At 46.6% G+C, this 19,517-nt stretch overlaps 1 protein-coding gene across 1 annotated transcript in view; it reads left to right on the top strand.

Moving 5' to 3' along the window:
• The window catches only part of LOC137429085 (protein-lysine 6-oxidase), a 63,343-nt gene extending 44,905 nt beyond the window's left edge, over nt 1-18,438 (top strand). The window contains exons 8-9 of the mRNA XM_068119104.2: nt 12,433-12,548; nt 13,603-18,438. Of these exons, the coding sequence (XP_067975205.1) occupies nt 12,433-12,548; nt 13,603-13,609 (123 nt within the window). The 3' untranslated portion in view covers nt 13,610-18,438. The remainder of the gene's footprint in view (nt 1-12,432; nt 12,549-13,602) is intronic.
• The last annotated feature ends 1,079 nt before the right edge of the window (nt 18,439-19,517 follow it).

The raw sequence follows: 19,517 nt of genomic DNA, 5'->3' as shown, positions 1-19,517 counted from the left end.
GGTTGATCATGTATTAAAAAAACAAATCTCTAGAGCTCTTCGTCTGCTTTTGTGCCTCATTCAGAAACTTTCCACTTTCGAACTCTTTTTTATTTATTTATTTTTTTGCATCAATTTTTATCTGCCGCTGGATTCGAGTCCAATTCATGTGAAACAAGAGTGCCATCAGAGGTGATGTGCAGGAGGTGAGCACACTGATCCAAGCCCACAGAACAAGGTGTGTAATCATCATGTTTCTGTAACATTTTCCACATCCTTCGAAGTCGAACGATGGACAACTGTTTCCTATTTGTGAGCACAGTGAAAGTGCTCGGAGCTGGTGTTTTGCAACAACATCATTTTCTTTAAACTATTTCCATTCAAGAACCACTTTCTTTTTTTGGCAGTAAGGTCGCTCTTAATAAATGTAACGTTTGGAAAACTGTTTACGGATTGTAACCATAGTGATGTTGAAGAGTTTCTGCCTGAACATTTCATTCATTGACATATTCTTACATACAAATACTGTGATAGGTGACCCAGTGATTATTCATCGGTGAGATTACTCGATGGAAAGGTTAAAGGTTAGTTGAGAGTGCAGGAACGACGACGACAAAGTGTTGGATCTGCTTGACCGCTTTATATGAGAAAGGGGGAATGCCGCCCATCGCACCTGTTACATCAACATTGATGCAGATGGGTAGGTATGCAAGTCCGTCACACCTGTGTTACATCAATCCTGATGCAGGTTCATCAAACCTGTGTGTTACATCAATGTTGATGCAGGTGGGTATGCAAGTCCATCGCACCAAGTAAAATGTGCTGTCTTTTGGGCGACTGGCTGGGGGTGAGAAAAGTGGGTTGGGAGAGGGGAGGAAGCTCGCTGCCTCCCAGCTTGATTGTGGAAATACAATACCACATGGTACCTTTTGAAGGGAGTAGGCCATTTATTTGTCACAACACTGGCCAGATTTTGAATTCCTCCCCTAATCTGTGACAGGACACTGGGCACAGGCATCCCTGGCATAGCTGGGCGGCATATTTTATATATACCGGTTATATATATATATATATATATATATATATATATATATATATATATATATATATATATATATATATATATATATATATATATATATTATATATATATATTTATTATAATAGGCTACGGTGATTCTGTCTGTCTGTCTGTCTGTCCGGGGGTGTGGCTTACTCCGTTTACAGAGTAGCTCCACCCATTCTTGGAGAGGCTTCATGTAAACAAATATCCACCATTTTATTAACTCGAATAGCTTTGAGGCCTGTTTAGTTAGGCCCGTGCTGTCTTTCTCTCTCACACAGGTTTATTTAAACTCTAATTCGATATATCATTTCATTTTTAACAGTCACTGACATAGTTTTAGACTCGGTTGAAAAAAAAACGGGAAGAGAATCCCATGAAAGTTTCCGTTTATAGAACGAAATGATTTCTCAAAGGCCTGTAAACTAAAGTCCATTCATTGAGTCACCCTCACGATTTTATATCGAATTCACCATCTGATTTAATTTTTATCGATGGTTTTAGACTCGGTGTCAAAAATAATTGAGAAAATTCACGCACACTTGGGAAATTGCCGAGATATATTTTTTAAAATCGCAGCACTGTCTGTCATACACCGCCTAAAATAACGGACGGGAAAATGGCGAGATGTATTAAAAATTCGTGGCGGACTTTTCCATTTGATGACAATCGTCATGATGAAATATTTAATTTATACGTCGTCACAATAATGTGGAGAGAGGAGCATAGCTTCATTCACGTATCGCCACAGACGCGAAATTGCCGACAGATATTTCTTCGTTATTATTTCATTCATCATTATTATATGGAAGTAAAGGTAATCCTGTTTAAACTGGCATTCATTCCATCATTGTTCGGGAAGAAAATTCAATGAAAGTTACCGTTTATAGAACGAAATGCATTTTCAAAGGCCACTCTAATTCACCATCACAGTCGCTGGGATGGTTCAAGTCTCAGTTTCAGCTAAAGTTGAGAAAATCGGCAAAATGTATTCCAACAGCCGTTTTGAATGTGTTGACTTTTGTGGGCACGGCGAATGAGAGAGGAGAATGAGAGAGCAGAATGAGAGCAAGGAAGGAGAGAGGGAAGGAGAGGCGAAGGAGAGAAGAAACGTTCCCAGGACTTCGTTATTTATATTATTACTTGGTAAAAGTACAGCGACTGAATACTGAAGTTCGGGATCGAACTGAAGTCAAATTATATTTTTCCATATTCCTGGGGTTACATACAGAGTTTGTTTAAGGCGATTCAACTCTTTTCCAACTATGTAATTAAACAATACAGTACTTCAAAAATGTGCATAATAATGTCGACCAACTATGGAATACAATATTTTGTAGCGGCTACCGCTGGGTATACACAATCGCCTTGCACCTACCGAGGACGCGGAGCGATCACCATGCCGGGCTCGTCCAGGACGCCCGGGCAAGGCGGGCATGCCCGCTCTCGACTTGCCAGGCCTCGTCCAGGACGCCCGGGCACGCCCCCTCTCGCCTTTCCCGGGCAAACGCTCCGGGATAATGTGTATATATATTGCTGCCCGATAAACGAGCTTTTCAGAGTACCCGAGTTGATTTGACACAATAAAGAAACTCGGACGAATTCCAGCTTTTTGTCGCGTCCATTCTTCCGATTTACGTTGGAGCATAGCTCCTACATTGGTGACCCGACATGGACACGGCAGTTGCCCTCAAACTGCCTACCTTCTGGGAGGCTCACACGGCGGTTTGGTTCACCCATGCGGACTCCCTGTTCGCCCTGCGAGGCATCACGGCCGACGACACCCGCTTCCACCATGTGGTAGCAGCACTCGGCTCAGCCACCGCGGCCCGCGCCCTGAGCCTCCTCGAGAGCCCGCCAGCCGCTGACAAATACGACGCGATTAAAAAGCTCCTCCTCGACGCTTTCGCCCTCTCATCAGCGGAACGCGCACGGCGCCTGCTCGACCTGCCCGAGCTCGGCGACACGCGCCCGTCCGAGCGAATGGACTACATGCTTTCGCTGCTCGGCGAGCACTCTCCGGCATTCCTGTTCCGGGAGCTGTTCCTCCGTCAGCTGCCTAGCCCGGTACGCCTCGCCCTGGCAAGCACGATGATCACGGATCCCCGCGCCCTCGCCAGGGAAGCCGACAAGATCTCCGTGGCAGGCCAACGCATTGGAGCAGCGACCTGGAGCCCACAGCCGTCCGAAGCAACGCCCATGGCGCCCGAGTACCCGGCACGGTCGACGACCGAACTGCCGACGCAATTGGCGGCCGCTGCGCCGCACCGACCACCTCCAGCACGACGACCGGGGCCTCCACCTGACCAGGCGTGGTGTTATTATCATGCCAGGTTCGGACAGAAGGCCCGACATGCCGACCCCCGTGCACCTTCGGCAAGCCGGGAAACGGCCGGGCCGGCGTTCATTACCAGCCATGAGCGCCGGCCACACGGGCAACTTACTTTTCATCATGGACAAAGCGTCCGGACGGCGCTTCCTGTGTGACACCGGCGCCCAACTGAGAGTCATACCCGCGTCCGATCAGGACAGGCAGTCCGCAGTTTGCGGCCCCTCCTTGGTTGCGGCCAACGGATCGGCCATCCGCACCTTCGGCCCGCGCAACGTCACCCTCTGCTTCGGCGGCCAACGCTTTAATTGGACTTTTGTAACCGCAAGCATGCCCATGGCTCTGCTAGGCGCCGACTTCCTCTGCACACACGGACTGCTGGTGGACGTCCAACGGCGTCGCCTCATCAACGCCGAGACCTTCAGCTCCCTGGCATGCACATTGAGCAGCTCCGCTCCGACCGAGCTGGCATGCACCCTCCCGGCAGTGAACGAGTTTGCTCGTCTGCTCACGGAGTTCCCGGCCCTCACGCGGCCGACGTTTTCGGCCGTCGCAGTACGACATGGGATCGAGCACCACATACCAACCACGGGCCCGCCGGTCTACGCCAGAGCCCGCCGCCTCGACCCAGCCCAGCTCGCCGTGGCCAAAGCCGAGTTCGACGCTTTGGAACACCTCGGCATCGTGCGGCGCTCCGATAGCGCGTGGGCTTCGCCACTACACATCGTCCCAAAACCAGGGGGCGGCTGGCGCCCATGTGGCGACTACCGCCGCCTTAACGACGCTACCACCCCCGACAGGTATACGATCCCGCACATCCAAGACTTCTCCGCCCGTTTGGCAGGACGGGTCATTTTTTCAAAGATCGATTTAATACGGGGATACCACCAGGTACCTGTCAGGGCGGCCGACATCCCAAAAACGGCCGTCATCACGCCGTTCTGCTTATTTGAATTCCTGCGAATGCCGTTTGGCCTCAAGAACGCAGCTCAGGCGTTACAGCGCTTGATGGACGGCATGCTGCGCGACCTGCCGTTCCTCTTCGTTTACCTGGACGACATCCTCGCCGCCAGCACGTCCCGGGCCGAGCACCTCCTCCACCTCCGAACACTGTTCGGGCGCCTCAGCGAGCACGGCCTCATCGTCAACCCGGCTAAATGCCACTTCGGCACGACGGCCATTGATTTTTTGGGCCACCACTTCACCAAGAACGGGGCCGTGCCGCTGCCAACCAAGGTCGAGGCCATCACCACGTTTCCGCGTCCCCGCTCCATAAAGGCCCTGCAGGAATTCCTGGGAATGGTGAATTTCTATCACCGCTTCGTGCCCCGCGCTGCTCAACTCATGCGGCCCCTCTACGAAGCCTTCCGGGGCAAGCCGGCCAAGCACGACGTCATCTGGTCCGCAGCAATGGACGCGGCCTTTAAAAGCTCAAAGCGGGCCCTCGCCGACACAACACAGCTCACTCACCCGGTGCTCAACGCTCCCATCGCCCTCACCACGGATGCCTCCGACTACGCGGTGGGCGCCCTACATGAGCAATGGGTGAACGGGGTTTGGCAGCCACTCGCTTTTTTCAGCCGGCAACTCCGGCCGAACGAGCTCAAATATAGCACGTTTGACCGTGAGCTCCTCGGTCTACACCTGGCTGTTCGCCAAATTCCACCACCTCCTGGAGGGCCGACCCTTCATGGCGTTCGTCGACCACAAGCCATTGGTTTACGCAATGGCCAAGGTCACGGAGCCGTGGTCGGCCCGCCAACAGCGCCACCTCTCCGCCGTGTCAGAGTTTACCACGGACATCCGGCACGTCGCCGGCAAAGACAACGCCGTGGCCGACTGTCTTTCTCGGGCCAGCGTGAACGCGGTCCACCTCGGCGTGGACTTCACGCTTATGGCGGCGGACCAAACCACCGACACCACGGTGCAAGCCCTCCGGGCGGCGGACACGGGCCTCCGCCTGGCCGACATCCCCTTCGCGGACACTGTCCTGCTCTGCGACGTCTCCCAAGGCCAGCCTCGCCCCATCGTGCCCATTACCTGGCAACGCCGCATCTTCGCCTCCCTCCACGGCCTTTCCCACCCGGGCCGGAAAGCTTCCCAGAAGCTGGTGTCGGCGCGATTCGTCTGGCACGGCCTTCGACCGGATGTCCGCGATTGGACCAGCACCTGCACAGCCTGCCAACAGGCCAAGGTCCACCAACACACCCAGGCCCCGCTGGCACCTTTCACCGTGCCTGAACGACGTTTCGACCACGTCAACGTGGACCTGGTGGGCCCCCTCCCACCATCACGGGGTTTCACACACCTGCTCACCATGGTGGACAGGACCACCAGGTGGCCGGAGGCCGTTCCCCTCGTCTCCACCACCACCGCCGACGTGGCGCAGGCTTTCATCGCCACCTGGGTCGCCCGCTTCGGCGCACCGGCGGACATCTCGTCGGACCGCGGACCGCAGTTCACCTCCGAGCTGTGGGGCGCGGTCGTCTGCAACCTGGGGGTCAAGCTCCACCGTACTACCGCCTACCACCCCCAAGCCAACGGGTTGTGCGAGCGATTCCACCGCTCCATGAGGGCCGCGCTCATGGCCGGCCTTCAGGACGGCGGTTGGGCCGACCGGCTGCCGTGGGTCCTTTTGGGCCTCCGCACGGCCCCCAAGGAGGACCTCCGGGCGTCCACCGCCGAGCTTGTCTACGGCCAGGCGCTACGCGTCCCGGGGGAATTCGTGCCCGACGCTACCAGTCCCTGGTCCGCAGGTCACCAGCGCTCGGACCTCCAGGAGACCGCCCGACGGTTTGCCCCCGTGCCAACGTCCCACCACGGTGACCCCCAGTCCTACGTCCCCCCAGTGCTTCGCACAGCGGAGTACGTTTTTGTGCGTCATGACGCACATCGGGGGCCACTCCGGCCGCCGTACGACGGGCCCTTCCGGGTCCTGCGACGGGACGACAAGTCGTTCGTCATCGACATCGGCGGCAGGTCGCACCGGATTGCGGTGGACCACCTCAAGCCGGCGCACGTGGACATCGACCAACCGCCACGGTTGGGCCTTCCGCCGCGGCGAGGCCGCCCCCCGTCCACGGTGCCCCCCACTCGACCGCCCACCACCACACCGGACCCCCCCCCCCCCACGACCCACCAGGGGTTGCTTCGGCCGGGTCATCAGGACCCCCCTTAAATTGACCCTGCCGGTGCAAGTCGATTCTGGGGGGACGTGTGTAGCGGCTACCGCTGGGTATACACAATCGCCTTGCACCTACCGAGGACGTGGAGCGATCACCATGCCGGGCTCGTCCAGGACGCCCGGGCATGCCCGCTCTCGACTTGCCAGGCCTCGTCCAGGACGCCCGGGCACGCCCCCTCTCGCCTTTCCCGGGCAAACGCTCCGGGATAATGTGTATATATATTGCTGCCCGATAAACGGGCTTTTCAGAGTTCCCGAGTTGATTTGACACAATAAAGAAACTCGGACGAATTCCAGCTTTTTGTCGCGTCCATTCTTCCGATTTACGTTGGAGCATAGCTCCTACAATTTATTAATAACGTTTGGTTTTAATCCGCTTATACTTTGTAAAGCTAAGTGTTTTCGATACTTTCAAATTTATAAATGAATAAGAGTCGAGGTGGGTTCTCCACCCTCCACCCTCTCAATTCAAATCAAATGAAGTCAACCAAGTAAAGGTAGAAGTTTCACTTCCCACCCCATGCTTCCTCCTCTCCCCTGTATGTGATCCTTTCCTCCTCTCCCCTGTGTGCAATGCTCTCCACTGTGCAGCGTGCATAGTGAGGCGTTGGAGAGGAGCGAGGGGTTGGAGAGTGAGGAGCGAGGAGTTGGAGAGTGAGGAGCTAGGGGTTGGAGAGTGAGGAGCTAGGGGTTGGAGAATGAGGAGCGAGGGGTTGGAGAGTGAGGAGCGAGGAGTTGGAGAGTGAGGAGCTAGGGGTTGGAGAGTGAGGAGCGAGGAGTTGGAGAGTGAGGAGCGAGGGGCTGGAGAGTGAGGGGCGAGGGGTTGGAGAGTGAGGAGTGAGGGGTTGGAGAGCGAGGAGCTAGGGGTTGGAGAGTGAGGAGCGAGGGGTTGGAGAGTGTTGGCCGATTGGAGAGGAGAGTGAGGAGCGATTGGAGAGGAGAGTGAGGAGTGATTGGAGAGGAGTGTGAGGGATTGGAGAGGAGTGTGAGGGATTGGAGAGGAGTGTGAGGGATTGGAGAGGAGTGTGAGGGATTGGAGAGGAGTGTGAGGAGGTATTGGAGAGGAGTGTGAGGAGGCATTGTTGAGGAGTGTGAGGAGGGAATTGGAGGGGAGTGTGAGGAGGTATTGGAGGGGAGTGTGAGGAGGAGTGGGATTGGAGAGGCGTGAGGGTGGAGAGAGGAGAGTGCCAGGTGGAGAGGAGTGAGGGCACACATATTATGTGAAATAAATAAATTGTGTTCATTACACCATTTCTGGATCTGATGAATTGCCAGTAACCATTTTGTAAAATTTAATGTGCAGCATCTAAATCAAGATGTCCAAATGTTACACACGTCCATGCCCGTGGAATTCCCACGGGTGACCCCACTAGTATATATATATATATCTTACTATAATTCATCAAATGTCCGTCCGTCCGTTCGAAGGTACCGCAAAAACGGCTCTCCCGATCGCAACGATATTTTGGGTGGGTTTTTCTGGGACCCCTGGGAGTAAAATAGGCTATATTGTTTTTCCAATTTTCCAGTTTTTCCAAACACGATAGAATAATATTTACCGATATGAACAGTGATGCGGCTTTTTTTGAAATTCTACAAATACTGTTTATTCTACGTACCAGGAGAGAGTAGATCTACTCCTGACAAACTCTTCCTATATAAACGTACGGCTCCGAAGTGACATGGCAGCGTGTGCAAAGCGACTGAGAAACAAGTGTAGCGGCCGCTTCCGTGTTACAGATTCGGCGCGCACTCTTCACACATAAACGTGCGACTGAGAAAGATGTGTAGCGGCTGCTTCCGTTTTGCAGAATTCAATCTTTTTTTTAAATGGGCGCCATGTACTGTTTAGATTTTGATGATTTGCGTGTGATATGATTCAACGAATGTTTATATGAATCGTTTAAAATAAAAAAAGCCTTCAATTTCTGATATTTGCCTTTTCATTTGGGCTTCCCTATTGAAGCCCCGCCCATAGGGTGGGTACCGTTGCTGGTATCTATGATGAACATTTGGAGGCTAATCCCCACTCTAGCAGAGAAAATGGCCTTAAAATGCCTGTTGTTGTGTGTTGTTATATATACAGTGCATTCAGAAAGTATTCAGACCCCTTCACTTTTTCACATTTTGTTATGTTGCAGCCTTATGCTGAAATCGTTTAAATTCATTTTTTCCCCTCATCAATCTACACTCAATACCCGATAATGACAAAGAGAAAACAGGATTTTAGAAAGTTTTGCAAATTTATTAAAAAGAAAAAACTTAAATATCACATTGACATAAGTATTCAGACCCTTTTCTATGACACTTGAAGTTTAGCTCAGGTGCCTCCCATTTCTCTTGATCATCTTTGGATGTTTCTACACCTTGATTGGAGTCCACCTGTGGTAAATTTAATTGATTGGACATGATTTGGAAAGCCACACACCTGTCTATATAAGGTCTCACAGCTGACAATGCATATCAGAGCAAAAACCAAGCCATGAGGTCGAAGGAACTGCATGCAGAGCTCAGAGACAGGATTGTGTCGAGGCACAGATCTGGGGAAGCCTGAAAAGACACATGAAAGCCCACAGAATCTTGTTTCTCACAGTCTGAGAGTCCTTTAGGTACTTTTTTTTGCAAACTGCAAACGGGCTTTTATGTGTCTTTCACTGAGGAGAGGCTTCCGTCTGGCCACTCTGCCATAAATCCCAGATCGGTGGAGTGTTGCAGTGATGGTTGTCCTTCTGGAAGTTTCTCCAATCTCCACACGGGATCTCTGGAGCTCAGCCAGAGTGACCATCGGGTTCTTGGTCACCTCTATTACCAAGACCCTTCTCCCCCGATTGCTCAGTTTGGCCGGGCGGCCAGCTCTCGGAAGAGTCCTGGTTGTTCCAAACTTCTTCTATTTAAGAATTATGGAGGCCACTGTGCTCTTGGGAACCTTCAATGCAGCAGATATTTTTTTGTAGGCTTCCCCAGATCTGTGCCTCGACACAATCCTGTCTCTGAGCTCTGCAGGCAGTTCCTTCGACCTCATGGCTTGGTTTTTGCTCTGATATGCATTGTCAGCTGTGAGACCTTATATAGACAGGTGTGTGCCTTTCCAAATCATGTCCAATCAATTGAATTTACCACAGGTGGACTCCAATCAAGGTGTAGAAACATCTCCAAGATGATCAAGAGAAATGGGAGGCACCTGAGATAAATTTCAAGTGTCATAGCAAAGGGTCTGAATACTTTCTGAATGCACTGTATATATGTATATATATGTATATAGTATATACACTACCGGTCAAAAGTTTTAGAGCACCTCAATTTTTCCAGTTTTTATTGAAATTTACGCAGTTTAATGTCTCATTTACTCTGAAATTAAGCATAGAACAAATAAACAATTGGAGATTTAAAAAAATATCATAAAATCATTTTGTTTAACAAAATTAAATTTAAATTTTTGACTCAGCAAAGTAGCCACCTTTTGCAGATATAACCGCCGAACACACTCGTGGCGTTCTTTCTCCAATGGAAATCAAATATTGTTCGGGAAATTCTTCCCAACACTGTTGCAGAAGTTCCCACAAATGTGTTGCACTTGTAGGTTGCTTTGCTTTCACCGTTCCGTCCAGTTCATCCCAAACCAGCTCGATGGGGTTTAAGTCTGGAGACTGTGCTGGCCATTCCATGATTTGAAGCCTAACGCCTTGTTCTTTTCATCGAAGGTAGTTTTGACATAGCCTGGAGGTGTGTTTAGGGTCATTATCTTGCTGTAGGATGAACCCCTGACTACAAAAACCCTGCGTGATGAACCAAAGATTTCAAATTTTGATTCATCGGTCCATAAGACCTTCTTCCAGTCTTCAGTAGTCCACTGGCGGTGCTTCATGGCCCAGGCAAGCCTCTGTTTCTTATTTTGCCATCTCAGCAATGGCTTTCTTACTGCCACTCGACCTGTCAAACCTGCAGCTCGAAGTCTTCTCTTCACAGTTGAAACTGAAATTTGCTTACTTCGACCCGTGTTAAGCTGTGCTTGAAGCTGTTGTCCTGTGAGCCGCCTATCACGCAAGCTGTTGACTCTCAGAAACATGTCTTCTGATTCTGTTGTGGGTTTGGGTCTGCCAGACCTCTTCCTGTCAGAGTTTCCTCCAGTTTCTAATATACTACTTCTTGCAGTGCAATATTGTCCAAATAATGCTTCAGAGGGTGTAATAACAGTCTGTTCCAATACTGTTTTTATACAGACAGGGGGTTTGTAATCAAGTAATCAGCAGAGGTTGGGACACCTGTAGGAATTGTTTGCATCAACTTTCAAGGCTTAATTTACTTACATTTCTGCAGAACAGCTGTAAGTTGTTAACCCATTACTTGTTCCCTGAAGAAGGCCCTTTTTTTACAATATAACTGTGCAATTTACATTATTTTCCCGTTTTTGCTAAGCTAAACTTTTTTTTTAACCTTGAGCAGTTTACTGCTTACCTTTGTACCATTTCAGGTTATTCACTGGACATTAAACTGCATAAATTTCAATACAAACTGGAAAAATTGAGGTGTTCTAAAACTTTTGACCGGTAGTGTATAATACACCCACATGACAAGGATGGCTGTCCGTTCGTGCGTTCCCTGTTGCTCTGATTGGCTGTGTGTGAGGTGAGGTGCAATTTGATTGGCTACTGGCAAGACTGAATAATCTATCCTATGGGCTTATTAAAAGCTGATATTTGAAATCTCATTCCATATTTCACAATAGGAACTCATGGCCTAAATAATTATGTCGAAATCTTGAGTGAAATCGGAAGAAAATTAGGAAAAAGTGATTAAAAAAATGAAATAGGATTTCATCTGAAATAAAGAATAAGGTTTTTTCATTTTTAAAAGATAATTATTGTACGAGTACATCTGATTTTAATTTACGCCGTCCAGGGACATTGGTCGCGATCTCTTTTGGATTTGGATTCTACTTGTATTTCACAATTTATCGGATAGTAACGAATACCGGTACAACATGGAATCGCAGTTTGATTACTAACATGGTGTTAATGAACGACCTGGGCTGACAGGATGACCTCTGAGGTACGTGCATTGTCCTCTAGGCTGTCTAGTATGGGTTTGAACCTGACACACCTATAAACGGTCATCCTGGTGTTTGACAAACTGGGTATATCATCAATGTGTGACGTCCCTCCGATGAACGTTAAACTGGTCATCCAGTCTTCTGACATTAGTTGGTGGACATTAAAGATCCCCACGGTGTCCTTCACAAAGAGTGGGCGAGTTATCGCCGGCACCCTGAACAAATTACAAATTCCTGCCCGAACTACTGCTGGAAAGGCAATGGAAAACCACCCAGTGTAACCCTTGCTCTGGAAGCTGCTTTGGTGGCATCGGCACTCTGTAATGAGTATAGTATATCAGATATAAAATATAAGTAACAAAGGGGAGGGAGAGTGTGGGGGAGAGAGAACACGGAGAGGGAAGGAGAGTGTGGGGGAGAGAGAACACGGAGAGGGAGGGAGAGTGTGGGGGAGGCAGGGAAAGGAGAGGAGAGGTTGGTGTTAGAGAGAGAAAGACAGACAGACAAAGAGAGAGAGAGAGAGAGAGAGAGAGAGAGAGAGACAAAGAGAGAGGGAGAGAGAGAGAGAGAGAGAGAGAGAGAGAGAGTGGGGGTGGGGGAGGCGGAGAAGGGGAGAGGGATACTTTCGCTAACTTCTCCCATCACTTGGGATGGGTACTCTTCTTAGTTAATGAGACAACCAGCAAAACTGATCAAAGTCAAATTATGCATTTTTCCTGAACAGATAAGACTGTGTAGTTTCTTCATTAAAATCTGCATTGGACTATGAAGTGACACTTTTGTTTATCGTGATTCTTGTTAAATGGTTTGAATCACCTGTTTTGCAGGTGAGCGTGAATCCAAACTTCAAAGTGCGGGAGTCTGATTATACAAACAACATCGTGCGCTGTGATGTCCGCTACACAGGACGCTACGCGTCTGCTTCGAACTGTCGCATCACCAGGTAAGTGAACAACACAAAAACAAGTACAGATACATTCAAAGTACACCGCCCCCATGCCAAATAAATAAATATCTTACAGCGCGGCATTGCCGGGGCGCCTCTGGTGCTGCATTGGGAGGGAGAGGTGTGCACTATTTGATTGATTAATTGCATAATTAAAATCAATAAAACATTGTCATAAAATATTTTCTTAATCAATTGGCAATTAGCATAACTAAACCACTAGTGCTTCATCCGAAGATGTATATTTTAGAAATGTAATTAAATAAGTCGTTAATAAAAAAATTAAACAATCAATTTATTAATCAATAAATAATTAATCAATTGATTGATTAATCAATAAATCAAAAATATCCTTGATAGCCACATCACTTGGTCACTATCGTGTCCAAATATTAGCTTCCCAGCTCAAAAGGTGCCTGAGATATTGGGCAAATGAGAAAGAAGATAAATAAATGACTAATAATGAAAATAAATAAATAATAGTCATTAAATAATTAAACAATTAATCAATTGACTGATAGAATACATAAACCACCACCATTTTATCCGAATCTGTAACTTAAAAAAAATAAAAAATCAGTGATTAATTGAATAATTAAATAATTAATCGATTAATTGATTAATCAATAAATAAATAATAGCCTTTATAGCCAAATCACTTGGTTTGATTGTAAAGACTAATAAATCAGCAGAATTTGAGAGGCATTGCAATGACTTACAAGCAAAATGTGTTGCATATATATATATATACATACATACACATAAGCAGCGCATGTTTTCACTTCAAGCGCATGCGCATGTTTCCCGTAACCCGGGTTAATTTTGTTTTTCGGGCGCGATCGAGGCAGCGGTCTGTTGCCTATACACCACCCAAATAACGGGATGTGTTATAACAATGTGATACATGCTTGGAACAAGATCGCCAATAGGGTAGGTAATCTGCTATGGTATTAATAATCATAAAGATGACAACGTGACCCCCTCCTTGTGGCTCCCGTGGAGAGCGAGTGCGTCTTGTACTATTTGTTTTAACCTCGAGCCTTTGCCACAGGTACTGAGGAAGACGAGGGGACATTACGGCCCCTTTTGCCTTGTGACTCTGACCACGGCAAGACCATCATCTCTAAAGAGAGCAAGCTTTGGGTGGGAGTGAGAGGCAGGAAGACCAGGGATGAGATCAGTTGGGATAACCCACCCCTGCATGATCTCCTCATTAATACCACGTTTGCTTCAACCAAGGCCTCGTTCTGATCGACGTCAACACTTGAAATCTTTGCATGTCCCTGACATGTAAACTGTGATGCTGACCCCTCCCCCCATGATAGCACTGTATTTATGAACGTGTATGATTGACTAAAACAATGGTGACTTGTGTACGGTGAGCAGTGCGGAAGCACACCAGGGTCAGTAGCATGTTGATGACAAATCCTCTGAGGAGCACAACAAGCAATCGGTGAATATGAAACTTTCTGTGAATTTAAGGACCAGGAAGTATATTTTAAAAGTTCATGAATTGTTCAAATTACTGTTTTAAAATCCTGCATGGATGATGTCATTTTTTGGGGGGTTCGGAGCTGTATATAATGGAGTATCCTTTATTTTGTTTTTTTTGGGTTGCCGGCAATTGGCTTTGCCAGATTGTTCGGATGGGGATGCAGCATAGGTGTTTAGTTCGAGCCAAGTGACCTCTTGGACTTCCTGAGTTTCTTATCTTTATTATAACAATTTATTATTTTTTGGGTGAAAAACGACAAATAAGTTTTCACTCTCCTGGTCAGTGAGTCACACTTTAGTATTTCAATGGGGGTATCCACAAAGCGGAGGTATCACGTTTCATGGAGTGAGGTAGTTATTTAACTTTTTAAAACATTATACTTTAGGGTTGCTCAAGAACAACGAGCTAACTTTACCTCGTTCTGAAAAACAATGATGATGTAAAACAATCCTCCTGACCTCCCTACCCACTGAAGTATGTGTCTGTACATGTACGTGTGTATCTCTGTGTGTGTATTTCAATTTGGTGATTGAGAGCTGGAGGACATGATGACGACTCTGTGGTAGATGTGCTGTACAAAGGTAGTGCTAGATTAGTGGGTGAAAGGACTACAATGACTGACTTTCTGTTTGCTTATGATGCAGTTACAGTGAGGACAACCAGAGAGAGTATAGATAGAGCAACACACATTATTGATGAGGTGACACCTGAGTGGGGGTTCATGATGTGCATGCAAAAAACGAGGGTGCTGGAAGAGGGCGAAATGTGAGGATGAGGAGGACTTACAGGCACTATACATCAGAGGAGAAACCATCAAGGTAGTGACTGACTTCAGATACCTCGGGACAATAAATGAATCGCATGGTGGTGTCACAAAGGATGTAGAAGATGGGAATGTCTGTACCTCCAGAATGTTTGGAGCACTACACAGACCTGTACTCAGGGACAATGATCTTTTCCTGAAGACAAAGGATTAGTTTACTTTGCCGTTGTATGGGATTGAGACGTGGACCGACAAAATATATGTCTCCAGGAAGATTGAGGCCTTCCACAACAGCTGCCTCCGAGATATATTAGGTATCAGTAACACTCAATAATGGACAGGTATATTAGTAGTGTACATGTAGGGAGACAATTTGAGTTGGAGAAGTTACTCGAAGATATTATTGCAACCAGAACACTTCGCTTGCCCAGATTGAAGGAAACCGCATTCCAAGGAAACTCCTATCTGGATGGTCACCACAATGCCGCCCAGCACATGTAACCAAGCTGAGATGAAGAGACAAAGTGAGACAAGATCTGAAGAAGTTTAATATTGATGAAGCCAACTGGTTCATGTACACTGTACAGGTAGTGGACAAAAAAAATGGAAACACCTGGGTAAATGAGGGACACGAAGCAATGGCTTCCACTTGGAGGTGCCATATGTGTTAATTAAGCAAACAACATCCCAGCATGCTTAGGGTCATGTATAAAAATTCTGCACAGGCTTGGTTGCATATTATTATGGCTAGCATGGCTGCAAAAGCGCCCCCCCCCCCCAAATGCTCCATCCAAAGAGCACGTGTGGTCACCCAATGGTTTGATGAGCATGACTGATGTTATCCATATGTCATGACCTGAGTCACCAAATCTGAACCCAATGAAGCATTTATGGGATATTCTGGAACGACATCTGAGACAGCGTTCCCACCCCCATCAAGCACAAGCAGGTGTGAGTCGACAGACCTTCCCATGGAAGAATTGTGCCGCATCCCTCCTGCAGAATTCCAGACGCTGGTGGACACTATGCCATGGCACATACAGGCCGTACTGGTCACATGTGGTGGCCTAACGCCCTATTAAGTGACTTTACATTGGTGTTTCCAATTTTTTTATCCACTACTTATAGCTCAGGAAAGATAATCTTGGAGAATGAAACGCAATCAGGAGTTATATGTCTGTAGTCTGTAGCTGGAAGAGTGTGGAGATGGACAAAGCGAACTGCGATGCCGCTACGTATTCGTGCTCTTGCCAGACAACAACTGACAACATGTGCTCTTGTCAATTTTACATGTCAGAGATCCTGAAGAAAAAGCAACATATTGAAGTCACAAATAAGTGCCTGGTAACTCGTCGAATAAGGGCAAGACCATGCCCACTAGGTCAGTGTGCCACATGTGGTTTAAGGGCATCATCCGTAGGATTGCCTTCTTTCAAGGTGTGTGTGTGTGTGTGTCTGTGTCTGTCTGTGTCTGTGTGAAGTAAGAGTCTATAACTTTTTGCTGCTGTGGTTCCTATAACTACATATAGGCCATTTCTGTGCAGCACCAAAATAGTAGGAATGTCTGCGTGATCTCCTCTAATTTTACTGGGATAATTTAAAGTACGATGGAGAAAGTGATATTAATAAGAAATTATATTTACACTTATGACGATGTCGAATAAATATTTTCACCGACGAGTCGTTTGTAAGGCTTTATAACAACAATACCACAATAGTACAATGATTACAACATTAAGTGAATATCATAAGACCGTTCATCGAAACCATCCACTGCGGTGTACCATTTTCGGAAATGTCCTAACTAATTTATGATCCTATAATTATGTGGATGTAATAATTGTGCTTTCAGCTTTGTGAAACATGGTGCTATTATCTGAAGATCAATTAATAATTTATTTATAATGACCGACAAACTGTATTAACCTTTGCAAGCAACGCATATGTTTTAATTAACGACTTAAGTAACTTTCGTTACCTGCAACGACCTTTATTAATCATTCTAATGCTTGTTCACTTAATGTTACAATTTGTAGTGCTTTACTAGAGCGTTAAAACCTCCTGGGAATTAAAAGGAATGCTGCATTTTTTTTTTCGTCAATTATTTTTCTCGTCGTGATCCTTTCCCTCAATTTCTGTTTCACTTTGCATTAACCTTTTTCCAAGGGAAGATCAATTTTATTGGACATTACCTTTACCAGCATTTACTACCAAACTCAATAATGGCCTTGTGGTCTTGGAAATGCCTTGAGACATGTCATGACTGTGTTAGAGGTGTTTGGGCCTACCTGTGGTTGGGTTAAATTACTCACCAATCCACACCTTTCACCTAGGCATACCAAGACCATTAACTGATTTATGAAATACAACAAAACAATGAGAACACACCTTTGATTGGACACGGACATCCATTGTTCGACGATTACCTGCAAACCTCACAACAGATCTCGCCCATTATTTTGCAGCATTTGATGGTAACCTTGACATTTGAGAAAAATGTGCTTGAAATTGTACATATATTTTGACAGTTTGCCGTAATGGGAAATAATTATTTAATTAATGAAATAAAATGACCGAAGTGTAATTCATAGCAGCTTGTGCTGCAAAGTCTTGTTGAAAGTCGAAGGCCTTACCAAATGTGTATCTCTTGTTACAAAGTCCAAAAAAAATACATACACAGTGTGAGCCAGAAATATGGTTATTTTTAACACTCGTGTAAAGGTAATAAAAAGTTGTATTTCAAAGCAAATTCTTACAAGAAAGTGAAGTACATAACATGCCATTTATTTGTGGAAAATAACATCGAGGAGATGCGCACCATTTCGTCTGACACATTCCTCCAATCTTGGACGCCAATTATTCATGACGTTCTGCAACATGGCCAAACATACCCGCACAAAAATTCTTGCGAGGAATCTCATCGTCTTGGCTTAATTCCTGGACAGTTTGAATTTTATAGGGATAAAAGTTTAAATCCTTGTGTAATATGCGGCGTAGTGACGAGTAAGAAATTCTTAAGGCTGATGCAGTGATGCATGCTTTCGGCTGGAGCGATGCGGACTTCTCAAAACTGACTCCCTTACACGCTCCATGTTTTGTGCCGTTCTTACTGATTTGGGTGCTCCTGGCGGTTTCTCTTTTAAAGTTGAACCGGTCCTCTCAAACTTCTGAACCCATGACTTGATAGCACGATCAGATGGCACATTTCCATGATGTTGAACATTGAAATGGAGTTTGAATTGACGTTGTGCAGCAGTTGCGCATCATTATTCTTGTAAAAAGATTTGATAGCGAAAGCGCGTTCTTCACCCAACCAGTTCCACATGGTCACTCGTGTTTTGCCTGCAAAAAATAAAACTAAATCAGAAAAATATATATATAATAAAAATGCATGTTATGTACTTCAATATCATGAATGAATGTATTTTGAAATACAATTTTTTATTTCCTTCACACTAATTTCAAAAATGACTATTTCTGGCTCACCCTGTATGAATGAATGAATGATCGTTTTTAAGGCCATTTTCCCTGCTGGGGTGGGGGTTAGCCTTGCGGGCCCCATGACAATCATGGTTCCCTGTTTGAGGCAATGTTTTTTTTATGGCCGGATGCCCTTCCTGACGCCAACCCTTGGTCACCTCTTGCGATGCGTGGGGATATGGTGTACCTGTTCTAGGTCGGGGTGCACACCGTGATCATTCATCCCAGCAAGTTGGTACTCAATTTGCCGACCTCGGAAGGATGACAGGCTGAGTCAACCCCCCTGGTGTTAATTTGGCGATCGACTGGGATTCGAACCCAGGATCCGAGGATCCCAAGCCGGCACCCTAGCCGCTAAGCCAAGACCAGGCTACAACCCTGTATATACTTCTTCTTTTTTTTTCTCATCCTTAAAATGCCATGTGGCACACGTTGTTGGTTTTGAAGATTTATATCTCCCAATTAGTCAAGCCAATCTGATATCTGATTGATTGGTTGATCCAATCTGACATCAGTGATGGCAAGTAAATAATTTGCTCAAAAGTAACCTCGGCATGAAATGTGGAATCAAACAGTATGCAGGCCGAGGCAAAAGTCTTGAAATCTAAATAAATTAGCATTTTTTGTCTTGCTGACAATTTTTGGATCTTTCTCTTCCTCTCTCAACTCCCCCAACCCCCCCCCCCCGACCCTTTGCACCTTCTTTAATAAAATGTGTAACAGCTGCTTCTATGATTTTGCCTCTTGTCATTTCATAGCATGCATTTCTCAGGAGTCTTGATCGATTCATGATGATAATTGGTAGACAGATGATGTATTTGTCACATTTCACTTCCTGGTTCTGTTCTGTATGCTGAACTGAAGTTGCAGATGATTGCAACAATCTCCATGTCTGCCTCTGACTCCATCTGTCTGTCGCTGTTTATTTCCAAAGGTTCCTTGTCATGCTGGTGCTAGGAGTTGGAGAAAATAAATAGAGAACAAGGGAGATGAGAGAAGGAGTGTCTTCCCTTTTCTCTTCCTTTTTGAGAGTACAGGCTCTATACATGGGTCTGTGGGCAGCATTTGTGTTGTCATAGTGAATGGAGATGATGCAGGATTTTATTGCATCTTCATCAGGAAGCTCACTCATGGGGTCAGCTTACGGAAAGGGCCATTTGTTGAGGGAGGTATGGAAATGTCAGGGGAGAAAAACCGTGGGTGGCGGCGCCATGTGAGGCGGTGAGTT

This window comes from Myxine glutinosa, chromosome 6, assembly GCF_964187855.1.
Source record: "Myxine glutinosa chromosome 6, kmMyxGlut1.1, whole genome shotgun sequence".
Taxonomy (NCBI): Eukaryota; Metazoa; Chordata; class Myxini; order Myxiniformes; family Myxinidae; genus Myxine; species Myxine glutinosa.
This window is presented reverse-complemented; position numbering and strand designations above follow the sequence as displayed.